The sequence below is a fragment of the Arachis ipaensis genome, chromosome B07, assembly GCF_000816755.2.
Source record: "Arachis ipaensis cultivar K30076 chromosome B07, Araip1.1, whole genome shotgun sequence".
NCBI lineage: Eukaryota > Viridiplantae > Streptophyta > Magnoliopsida > Fabales > Fabaceae > Arachis > Arachis ipaensis.
Genome location: NC_029791.2, coordinates 114,254,714 through 114,266,893, shown reverse-complemented (window position 1 = coordinate 114,266,893; position 12,180 = coordinate 114,254,714). Strand labels below are relative to the sequence as shown.

Sequence of the window (12,180 nt, the reverse complement as noted above, 5' to 3'; positions counted from 1 at the left end):
ATGCACACCCATAGCTATGAGCGTGGTTAGCAGTGTCTCGGGCATTAAATACGACATAAGAGGTTGTCCGATGTAATTGTGCGACACGAAGCGGTTGTTACGGAGATCAGGGACGCAATTAACCTGCTCACTGGGTATACGACGCATCTTTCCTTTGCTTCGCCTTCCTCCAGGCGATGTGGGACATGCAAATGCTACCGAACTAACACATTGATCAAGCGACCGAGAGGTAGTAGCCAAGCCAAGAAGACCATCCACACGGGCCGGCATGGGAAACCTGTGATGGCACCCGAGCCAGCAACAGTTCCCGCGGTCGACACTGCCTTCACAGTTGACCACATCCCCTTTAGCACCAATTGACGGAAAAAAAATTTATGAGAAAAACTTTCACAAGCGGGAAGGTGCCCTCGGCAAAGTATATCCCAGAAGTGGTATATATTCACCCAGGTTTTTATCATCTTCCTCCAATATGTTCGTTTAACTGGATACATGTTGCAGGTCGATTTTAGCTCGAACAACGGCACGGCCAAAACACGAATGCCAGAAATCGTCAACGCCGGGATGGAGGCAAAGGGCCGCTCAGCCAGGCAAATGTTTGACGTGCTCCAGTCTGAGTGTGGTGGAGTCGTCCAGTTAGGCAGACTACCTACTAGGAAAGTCGACGGGGTTCCCAAGGTGACTAAATACATATGGTTGAATCAGATTTGTGATATGGTTTGTCGAATATATTTTTTTGTCCCACGTTTCACTATATAATACATTTTGTCCCTCGTAGTCCATGAACCTGGTCTTCCGTCTGACCGACAAGATGAACTTGTCTGTAGTGGAGTCAACGGTCGCAGCTTACATTTTCAACCAGGATCTTCCAGAGAGGTAACCATTCCGCTGAAACTATGGATTTTCTTTCCATCCCCTATGATTTACCTCTAACATGCCGACGCTGAGCTTAACGCGACGCAGCTGATGATGGGCCCAAAAAATAATAGGAGCTGCTGAAAAAATATCTGTGCTAAAATAAATGGTCTTACGTGGTGTTAATTATGCTAAAAATATCATGCGGATATTAAGATAATAAAGATTTAGCGAACATTAGCATTTCTAAAATTTTTGACATGCTTAAAATTGGAACCTAAATAACTTCACTTAAATACTTATGTTATCACTAATCATAAATTTTGTTTTGAGTTAATTTATTTACTCGTTTTTAAGTTTTACATTAAGTGAGCCTTGATTGAATAAATATAGTCGCAATTTATATTCAGGAACAAATTTTTTTAAACATAAATCCCGGATCAAAATTCTGTAAATGTTTTGGGAGGCAAAGCGAACACCTACATGGAGAAAGTATATATATTTATATAGACATATTATTATTTACTTAATTTTAGCGGGGGCAAGAAGCCCTCGTCGCATGCACCTGGGTCCATCCCTAATCGCAACACTACTTGGTGGTCATTATTACTGACTATGGTACATGCAGTGAGATCTTAATCGACGTAGGGGATTGTTTGGCAAGCAGATGAGCCCTCTTGACGCTTGCCCCAAAATGTGAGGTTGTGGATGACGTGAGTCCGCGCAAAATTCTGCCATTTTAACTCATCTAACTTCTTTCGTAATTCAACCCATATGCAATGTGTTTTTAACATGGTTTCTATGTCCCTAATTGCCTGCAGATGCTGAATGCTGTGGTGCGCATGCTGACAGCTACCTCAGACCGCAACTGTTGGTTCCTGCCGACAATTGTCATGGTAATTATAACAACAACGAAACACATTCAGTTACACTGTAAATCCCAATTTTGTGGGCAATTTTAGATTAATTCGTCAAATCAGGTTGAATAGGCGAATGAACCTCCATATCTTAACATAAACCGAATGTAGGCTTTACTTTCCTTTAGTTTGCTGTCTATCTGTCTGTCGGAGCCCGGAATTTATTCAAAGATAATTCTGTTATCCCACTTTGAAAATACTTTCACCGGATTCTTGTTTCCAACTTGCAACAAGCCGCATTCGGTGGTCGGTACCTTACCTTGGCAAATATGACATCGATACGCAACACCTACATGCGTAGCAAGGTGGACCTGGCCACCCGGGTATATTCTCCCCAACCTGCTTTTTCTTTTTTAACTTATATACTATATACCTATGTTACTGGTCTCTATACTTATGTTGGGTTCGTTGTGTTAGCAGGTTTATCAGCCCATGTGGTGTGACCAACACTGATACCTGATAATAATCGACGTTCCGCGGAAGAAGTTGATCTACCTAGACTCACTTTGAGATCCACGTGAGGCGGATGCAAGGAAAACGGCGATGTTGCGGGTGGTACGCCATCACTTGCTATCCACTACTCCATACCGTTACTAATACGGGAAAGACTTAGTACCTGTGAACTGTGAAACATGCTTTAGTTTTGTAAGCACTTTACCTGGAGGGTCTCACGCTCAGGAAGTCATGGCTATTGGGGCAGGGGGCGCTGCACCCAAGGTTCTCAACGTTCGAGCTTGAGGAGCCAGAACTGCCGCAACAACAAGGCGACTCGTAATATCCTAGTTTCCATTATCTTGCATACATTCCTTAGTTGTATAACTTCACTTGTGAACTCTTCTGAACTTGTATATGTCCACCAAATCCTAAGCAGCTGACTTATGTTTGCCTAAACAGCATGGATTGTGGCATTTGGGTCACCCAGTGGATGATTCGAGATCACCTGTGGCGACATTACGGGGTTCAGGTATAGTCCGTCATATGACTCTATTCCACCGGTGTACTATACGAATGACATTCTAGTAATTAGGAACCGGGACGTTGTTAACCGTGATTTTTAACTTGGATTTTGTTTCAGCATGTCAATGCCGCTACTCGGATGCGCTTAGCAGTGGATTTGGTTATGAAGTCTCACAACGATCTAGCGCAGGCTGTTATATCCAAAGCGATCGGGCACTGGGAAAGGAAACTTGCTTAGATTTTGGGTGTTAATGGGCAGGGTATTTGGACTAGTAAATATTTTGTGTAGGTTCCCTCCAGCATGTTACTTTTTTGGTGCGCCGAGGGACTGACTCGGAACATGCACGTCATGCACACCACGCCAGGGCTGCAGAATCCAACAAGTGTGAAATTTAGCTTCCTGCCTATTTTGATAATGTAATTTTTGTAAAGTTTAATGTCCCTCACTGTTGGGTCTTGTACCATTTTGAATGTACAAGGAAATCACAGGAGTTACTAAATGTGAAAGTCTCCAATCCTGCTCATGTATGAGGATATAAATTATGTAATTCTACTCTTGGAAGGCTCTTAAATGATGAACTTAGTCTGGTGTGAGTGTTTTCGATTAAATCATGCATAATTTTGTCAAACCTGGAGGCTCCAGGATATCACCTTAGTAAAAACATTTATATGGTCCAGATTATCATGTATATAGTGTTCCACACAGTACACAACCACTCTTCACAATGCACATAAACAGGTTTCATCAAACTTTAAGGTGATTTATTGTTTGCAATTAAAAATTTACATGAATCCGTAGCTTGACCCTTTCTATATACAATTTAGACTTACAAATTGTTTGGCATGTTTACTCACCACCCGTTTTCAGCGTCATGAAGTTGGAGCAGTGCATGTCAACCACAATACTATGTCAGAAACCACATACCAAATTATGACTGGAAGCGTTTGAAAAATGAGATCATAGTATCATATGATGGTTGTGTATTAGGCTTTCTCATCAATTATAGACTTACAAAAACTAATTTTCCATGGCATTAGCTTAAAATACGTTGAGACACAGCTCTATTTTTCAATGCATAATCCTTTAAGGCCGTCTATGAAACTTAACATAATCTACTTCAAGTCCCCACCCTCACATCCACTTTTTGAAAACGATTTATCGAATCACAGACCTTAAAAAGTGCTGACATATGGCTCAACAATACATTAACATAAAAAACCAATTCTGCTCTGAATTTTCCTACAAGTTGTCAATTTATTAGTTTTACTTCAACTTTCATGTGAGATCCTCCTAACTTCCTTGGCATCAGTTTAGATACAAACTTATTTGATGCCAGCAGTCTTGAACCATATTATTCTATATGCTATGTACAACTGAAGTAAAACACCAACAAAGGAAAAAAAGAGGGGAAGACATGAAGAAAAAGAGATTCCCATTAACATTTAAAAAGAAAAAGGCCAGCAACAGTCATCAAATATCTCAATTCTGAGTTTAGATATACCTCAATTTTAACTGGCAATCTAAACTGAACATATGCATCAGATGACATGCCGAAGAATAAACAATAAAACCGGTTAATCACATCACTCCTCACATCAAACGGGTTCATGCCATAATGGGAAATCACGCATGCATAGGTCACAACTTATTAATCACAACAACTTCAAGTACAACCATACTAGACCGATAAGTTTTATAGTTGCGGCTGCCATTAGCGGTTCACAGCCCGATGCTAACGATCTTAGGACTAACCTCTGTACATGTGCAACTACATGAACCCAAACATTACAATCCCATGTCATGAAGAACTAAACCCCTCAACTACCACTGAATCTAATAAGAAAACCCAACCCTATAAAATTACCCACCATAATATGACGGCATCTATACATCTCAGAACAAATGGGAATGCCGGAACCGTGACAACACTTTCCTCACCGCCTCAAGGTGCCTCCGTTTCGGCCAGTGGACGATAGCCTTCCAACGACATTCTGTATACGGCGACATGAACGACACGGTACATCAAAAAATATTGCAAAGCGACACAAGAAAAACTTAGGAAAACCATTATGAAGAGCATGCAGACCATAGAAACTGAACCTGCGTAAGCCACTTCTCAAATAGTTCTTTATTTGTGCGCCTTGTCGGATTACAAATTGGTAGGTTGGCAGCCCCTCCTTGAGACTCCCTTATGTGCCCCGAGCAACCTTGTGATGCAAAAAACTATCCTATGTGTTGCCCTCCGTGAAAGAAGTTGGCCCCGCAGCCGCCGGCAACCATTCGGAGGGTGCAAATTGCATGGCTTGTTCCTAGAAAGGACGCAGGACTTGACACCTCAACATGAGGTGAAATGGTCTGCTCATTGTCGTCGTTATCTGACTTGATGCCCACCGACGGTTGCATATAATTATAACACAAATAATCAGATTTCGACCCACCCTCATTTCTTATTCATGCACTGCATTTTTCACATATGGTCACGTCTCCTTCAGCCCTATGTTGGGTATGAAATGCAATTCGATAGAACTTACATTGAAAACCTAAGACATTGAAAAAATGCATGACTAATGGACATGTTTCACCGCGAACGACACATGGGGTAGAAGACAACAACATGTAAACAGTAGACCCTAAACGAATTTGAACAAAATTGTTGAAGCTATCTACCAAGTATCCAGTCTTTCCTTGTAATACCAGCAGTATTTCCTAAATGCATAAACCTGCCATAATGTTCAACCAAATTAACAGCTACATTTAACATGCAGACTAACCACTTTTGTTGTACTCATTCGTAGGTTGTCAATATCAAGATACTCTCACCACACTTGTTTAAGACATGGATCAACTTTTGACACTAACCTCGCCTTTTGCAGCAGGTTTAGTCTTCGGCGTTGTGGACGGTCCACTCCTGAGGCCTGACGAGCTATCCACAAAGCACGGGACCGTTCCGCCTTCGGTGCCAGGACCACCATGGTCTCGTTGCCACGTGCATGTACTCTTCGTATGACCAGGAACCCCACAGCCTGCACACCATCGCCGCTCCGTTGGAACCTCGCATTGGCTGCCCGTTAAAGGTTCCTTGCCCTTTCTCGGCGCCCCCTTTGTCTTGAAACCGCTGGGTCCTTCAACCCAGAATGCAACGACAAACCAACTTGGCATCCTCCCCTGTCATACGCTCTTCGTTGAAGCGCCTCAACCAGGTTTGCAATGCCATCCCTAGCCACAACAAAATCTGCAGCGTCTTTGGAGCCAAGTTTGGCAACTATACTCATCACCCAACAAAGGGCACCATATCAAAGTAAGCGTCCTCGATGGCCATCTGTAACCTGCGGGGGCTTCGACCTGCGATCCTTTGCATCCTTGTACCATCTACTTAGAATAAGCCTAGCCGGTATTTCTTCCAGTCCCTCGAACTTCATCACACAGAAGATATGACTGCAAGGAATACCCTCGCTATTCCACATTGAACACTCACATTCAATCTTCTCCTCATTCGGATCATACAAGACCCTATGTGTTTTGTTGGGTTTTCCCATTTTCGAAAACTGGTAAACACTGGTCATGCTAATGCTCTCCTTGCCCCGAATTAGTAACGTTGCCACACCCTTAATTTGTTTTTTCACTTCTCTAAAAACCGCTCGAGTATTCACCTTTGTTGCGAAAAGCTCAATCAAATCAAGGCTAGTCGTTAGAACCGGAGTATAATATGCGGAATAGAATTGGGCTGTTACTTCGTTGTTCCTATAGTCTTTAACAACCTGGTCTAAACTGTGTACGAGTTCCAGGACGCTATCCGTTGATTTAAGAAAACCCTTAATAAAAGCATTGATCCCTTCACACCTTGAAGTTGTCCTGTATCCCGCACAGAATGTGCCCCTCAGGTAGGCCATTGCCCAACTTTCTCTGCTTTCATATGTGCTCTAAACCCAGTTGTTATCTCGTAGCCCAAGCGACTCTACCGACAACTTCCAAAACTCCTCGAAGTCGTTGATTTCAAAATTGGCATACAGAGCTTTCTTAAAAACCTTGCAAAATTCAGTATTCTTAACCCTTTGGATGCAATTCTTCTCCAAGTGCCAACCGCACAGTCTATGTCTCGCGGTCGGCATAACCTCCGCAATTGCGGCGCGCATCGCCTTGTCCCCATCCGTCACAACTACACACGGCTTCTTTTGTCCCATAACATCCAACAAGTTCAACATAACCCACCGGTATGTTCGAACCTCTTCATCCTCCAACAGCGCGAAGCCAAAGATCGATGTCTGCTTGTGGTGATTTGACCCAAAAAAACCACGAGCGGCTTCTTGTACTTGTTGCTCCGGTACGTGGAATCGAATGTCAAGACATCACCAAACACCTGGTAGTTTGACATTATCTCACCATCTGCCCAAAATAAGCTACCCAACCGATTATCCGGGGTCCTTGTGTAGCGTGCCACTGTCCTCATGTCGGCATTAACCTTGCCCTCCAAGTAACTGATGGTTGCTGCTGCATCACCATAGGGGTGCACAGACCCGGCCCGGCCCGAAGGCCCGGCCCGGTCCCGAACACTTTTGGGGCTAATTTGGTGTGATTTCATCGGGTTTAGGGCCGGGTAAGGGTCTCAAAAATAGACCCGGTCATTATTTCGGGTCGGGTCCGGGCCATAGCTCGGGTCACCCGAAGTCGGCCCGGTGGCTCGGTCATCATACACAATTAATATTTTGTGTTATTAGTGATGGATCATGACTATTCTTATGTGGAATTTAAGTATTGTAAATCTTAATATTTTGTGTTATTAGTCATTATAAGACTATAAGTTAATGTTTTATGTTTAGAATGCATAATATTGTGTTATTTGTATGTATTTAAATTTATTAGATTATTAGACAATATTAGTATTGATTGTGGTTATACTTTAGTATTGATTGTGGTTATGCTTTAATTTTGAAGAAGGGTTGGTTCTTGTTATATTTTTCTAAGTGAATTTTATCAAGTTAAATAATGGTTGGAGTCTTGGAACTTTGGATATTTTTACATGCTAGCTTACAAGAAGGTATCAATGTAATGTAATGTTAACGGCCCGGTTTTCACCCGGTTTTCACCCGATATAATTGTGGCCCGAAAGTGTATTGGTTTCATCGGGTCTAGGGCCGGGTTCGGGTCTAATAAATAGACCCGGTGTATATTTCGGGTCGGGTCTGGGTCACATCAAACCCGGCTTCACCCGGCCCATGTGCACCCCTACATCACCATCACATATTTGTGCAACCCTTTGCCCATGCACATAATTATACAAATCCCGCTTCGTAAAACGCAGCATCCCATACCTCCCAGATTGGCCAGCCATGTAAGCCATTATTTTCAAAGTTGCAATCCCAAACTGCTTGAAACTATCCACCTGTGCCTTGTCGCTGTCACTCATCTTTCGGTGACTAGGAAGGAGATGTGTAAACCTCACTGAGGCTAGCTCATGGTTGTGATCGTCCATGATGGTCCTTACCTTCCACACGCTGCGTTGCATATCATAGTAAATCTTTAACTTTGCCTTACAATCCGTTCAGCTCTCAAGCTTCTCCTCCCTAACTTGCTCAGGACGGTCATAGTGCTTGGGATGTCTCGTGCCTTGTTAATGGCAGAAAAAGTCTCTCCTGACCAAAACCCCATCAACACGAGCTACATCTCCCTTCCGAACTCTGAAACCCCTCAAACTGGCAAACTACAGGCATTGTAAGCAGCCTCTTCCATTGCAAATTTTCTACCCAAGAATTCATCCGCCACGACTGGCTGGCTTGGGCAGCCGCGTGCCATATCATCTGCACCACCAGACGCCCTACCGTTGACATCATCCCCTGAACCTTCGTCCCCTGCTTCCGAACCACTCCGGTCTCACAACCGTCCTCATCATTGTATTCGTCGTCACTCCTACGATATTGGCTGCACCAATCATCCAAACTACCCCCGTCCGAGTCTTCACCCTCGCTGTTCACCATACGGCTGAAATCCATTGGACAATGTCGTGCAACTATTCTGTCCTGTTTACATACAAACAAGGGATTGCAACCTTTGATCGGGTCAGCTATACACTCAAATAACCTACAGCAAATATCACAAAATGAGGGAACATTCTAGTCCACAAATAAGGCATATAACCACTGCATTCAAACTATTTTGACATACATGTGAGCAACGATTATTTCAAAGAGATAAACACAAAACCATTGTAATTAAATATACCTCTAACTACGGATAAACTCATCGATGCATTCATTCAATACGGAAAACAAATTACGGACATAAACTTAACATGAAGAAAAATTCCACCATCAGGTCTCTTGCTTAACCGGCTTAATTTAATTCAGCCGTGTCTTAGTTGTTCATGTCCTAATTACACTACTTATTCCTTCATTTGTTTACCTGCTGGATCATAGTATTTTGCTAAAAAAAAAAAATTAACTCTCACAATCGCATTCCAATTTTAATTACAGTAACATCAAAGCATTACTCCCCTTACCTGCTCTTATATCCACTATTCTCCAACACGTATACCATGCCAGAACAAAGAACAACAAACAAATCAAGTACTACATAACCCTATACATGTTATGAAGGAGAGAACGAACTATATTTCTTTTGGAATTAATGCAACAGCGTGAACCTATCATTAAAGGACACATATGGGACATCAATGACAAGAGGGGCTGGGCAGATCGGTGCTTACCAGGATGAGGAAGAAAGGCACCCCCACTCCAACCCAGCCACGACAAATGGAGGATCGAGGCAGTCGGCCAGCAGCTTCACCACGTCAGACTACCACCGCACTAGATGGATCCCGTGTGCAACCCCAGCGGCACCTGCAAGGCCCGTGACGCCGGTGGTCCAGCCAGGACCTAGGGTTTCCTTCAATGTTATCAGACTAGTCAAGTGAAGACCCAAGTGCTAGCTTTCGTGCATTTTTTTTAGGGCACCCCAACATGGCCCACGTTGTGAGCCTCCAACCAACAGAATGCGGGATATTCAAAACCCCATTCGATCTCACCCTATAAAGGGATAAGTCGCCCATCCCATTAGCGTCCTCAACTTCCTCACAGCAAGCTGCATCGTGCATCATGGGAGCAACACGTGTCAAGTCCTGAACTAATAAAATTGGGCATCTGTATATCTATACAAAATAATATTTGTACACTAGTGCGACCCTACTTTTATAGTCCAAAACTACAAATCTACGCAATCAGTCAAATTAAACCGAGCTTCATACTCGGTAACACAGTCGTCAAAATACACAAACTAATAATGTCAAATCGGAACAAAAAGTGAATACTTCAAATATTCGAAATATTAAACCATTACAATTCAATCATCTTTTTCTCCAATGCTGGAGTCTTCTACTTTCTTTTCATCCAACATTTCGTCATTAACCAACTTCCCATTAATAACAATCTTGGTCGCATCCAAACTCTCTACATCAACATCAGGAAATAAAGCCCTGACTTGTGTCACGAATCGTTCAAATCCTTGTGTAAATGACTCATATACCCCAGTCTCCAATTCCCCTATTCGCGCCTCCAGCGGACCATTTTGCGTTTTTAAGTCACTCACCTCTTTTTTCAATTTTTATTGTTCACTCCTATTGTCCTCAATTTCAGAGTTCTTAGAAGGAAAATATAGTCAACCACATGAGCTATAAGTCAGGTAACAAATCACTTTACCACTGAGAAAATACTCCGAAAACAACATAGCTAAAATAATGAAAGAGGCCGAGATAACAGGAGCTCGGCACAACATCCTCTCCTTTTATTTAAACAAGACAAACAATACCAAAAAGGCAGATCCAACAAGAAAGAGAACAAACAGACTAAAGAGTGAACTCCTTCTATTTTATAGTTATTATTGAATCATTTCCTGACTTGAGCGTCGGAGATTTTTTTGCAGGTGTTCCACCCGTGGTGCTCGAAGCTTGGCCGACCTATAACTCAACTTGGGAGCAGTTGTACAACAACATTCCGCGTCGTTAAAGCTCAGACCGCCCATAGATCAGCTAGTTCATCTCGAATGGGACAAATATCATTAAGGGTTTTTTAATCAAAAGAAATTAAAAAAATATATTTTGTTATTGAAGGATTTAATGTCCCAATAGAATCTTATACCAATTAAATATCAGGTTGGAGTTGGACATGTCAAAGTAGAATAATATGGAGTTGGAGACTTGGAGTCAACAAACGCCGGTACACCACACTATAAACCAGTTCTGAAAAAAAATAAAAAAACATATAAACCCTCCCCCTTTTCTTTCTCTCTCTCTCTCTCTCTCTCTCTCCACACTAGAACCACGGAACCCCCAGCCCCTCTCTCTCTATCAACTCCACGGAACCCTAGCAGCCTTTCTCTCTCCCAGCCAACAGCAGCAGCAGCAGCCAGCGCCGCCGTCGCCGACGAACTCTGCTCCTCAGCCAGCTTCCAGCCTCGCTATCGCCGATCCTCTTCTCCTCGCGTCGCTAGGTCTGCTCGGAGCTGCTATTGGCGTCGCCGCCCTGTCCTCATCGTCGTCGAGCCCCCCCTCTCTCTCTCTCTCTCGCGCGCGTGTCAAGCCTCTGTCTTCGATCCCCTGTCTGTCCGAGCTCACTTTCCTTCCTCCCTGGCCGTCACTTTTCTTCCTCCCTCGCCACCGTAAGTAAAGCTACTTCAATTTACGTTTTCTTATTTTGTTATTTTACTGATTCTGATTTGAGTTGCTGAAATCTGATTGAGTTGCTGATTTTTCTGTTTTTGTTCATTTTTGCTTAATTTGTTAAAATTCTGAGTTGATGATTCTTATTCTGAGTGACTGATTTTCTGAAATAATTTTGTGTTTTAAGTTGGGATTGTTGCTGATGTGATTCTGAATTTAGTTTGTATTTTTTGTTTAATTTTCTATTTTTGAAATCTCTGGCTTTGGATGCTGAGAAGCTTTTAGATTCTGAGTTTGTTGAGTACTTGATTAGTATTGAGAATACAAATGTAATAGAACAAGATTTGGTTTAAGAAAGAGTGAAAGAAGAGCAGGTAGAATCTTGATTAGTTAGTTATTCTGTTTCATGTCAATAGCTTTCATATATATATAGCGCAGACCTTGTATTTGGAGGTGTGATTCAGCTTTTAGTTCAAAATAATATGATCAGAGTATTGATTCTCAATAAGTATGTTCTCAATTTTAAGTCTTTGAATTCATTTTTTTGTTTCTTATATCACAAGAATTCTTCTCTTGGAGTGTTTATCTTGATTGTCAAGTAATTGAGCTTTATTAGAGTTTAGAAGTTAATTATTTTTTTATTATAAATTCTTAACGATAAAATATGAACAAATTAGTATGTGAAATGGTAAATTTTTAAACTTTATTAGTGTAGAAAATATTAAATTTGAATATTTGAAATTACGTATTAAATTTTTAATAATTTTATTGTATATTTAGTTAAATCGGTTCAACTACAGTTCGAC

At 42.0% G+C, this 12,180-nt stretch overlaps 3 protein-coding genes across 3 annotated transcripts in view; 1 reads left to right on the top strand and 2 right to left on the bottom strand.

Moving 5' to 3' along the window:
• Positions 6,021–6,617, bottom strand: LOC107607694 (protein FAR1-RELATED SEQUENCE 9-like). The gene has a single exon (XM_016309616.1). The coding sequence runs from the start codon at positions 6,615–6,617 to the stop codon at positions 6,021–6,023; it is 597 nt and encodes a 198-aa protein (XP_016165102.1).
• On the bottom strand, positions 6,648–8,131 carry LOC107607693 (protein FAR1-RELATED SEQUENCE 5-like). Its single transcript, XM_016309615.1, has 2 exons — positions 7,934–8,131; positions 6,648–7,043 (listed from the first exon to the last, which is right to left on the bottom strand). Exons 1-2 carry the CDS (start codon positions 8,129–8,131, stop codon positions 6,648–6,650), a joined length of 594 nt encoding a protein of 197 aa, XP_016165101.1.
• LOC107605910 (5'-methylthioadenosine/S-adenosylhomocysteine nucleosidase 1) overlaps positions 10,935–12,180 on the top strand; it is a 6,048-nt gene continuing 4,802 nt past the window's right edge. Inside the window, exon 1 of the mRNA XM_016307858.2 lies at positions 10,935–11,373. The gene's annotated coding sequence lies outside the window, so the exon portion shown is untranslated. The remainder of the gene's footprint in view (positions 11,374–12,180) is intronic.

Excerpts from the sequence above, each read along its gene's own strand:
- LOC107607693 (XM_016309615.1), bottom strand. The coding sequence starts at position 8,131 with ATGAGTGACAGCGACAAGGCACAGGTGGATAGTTTCAAGCAGTTTGGG. Across the intron at positions 7,044-7,933 it reads TAGGGGTGCACATGGGCCGG|CAACAAGTACAAGAAGCCGC; the intron begins GTGAAGCCGGGT and ends CACGTACCGGAG.
- LOC107607694 (XM_016309616.1), bottom strand. The coding sequence starts at position 6,617 with ATGGCCTACCTGAGGGGCACATTCTGTGCGGGATACAGGACAACTTCA.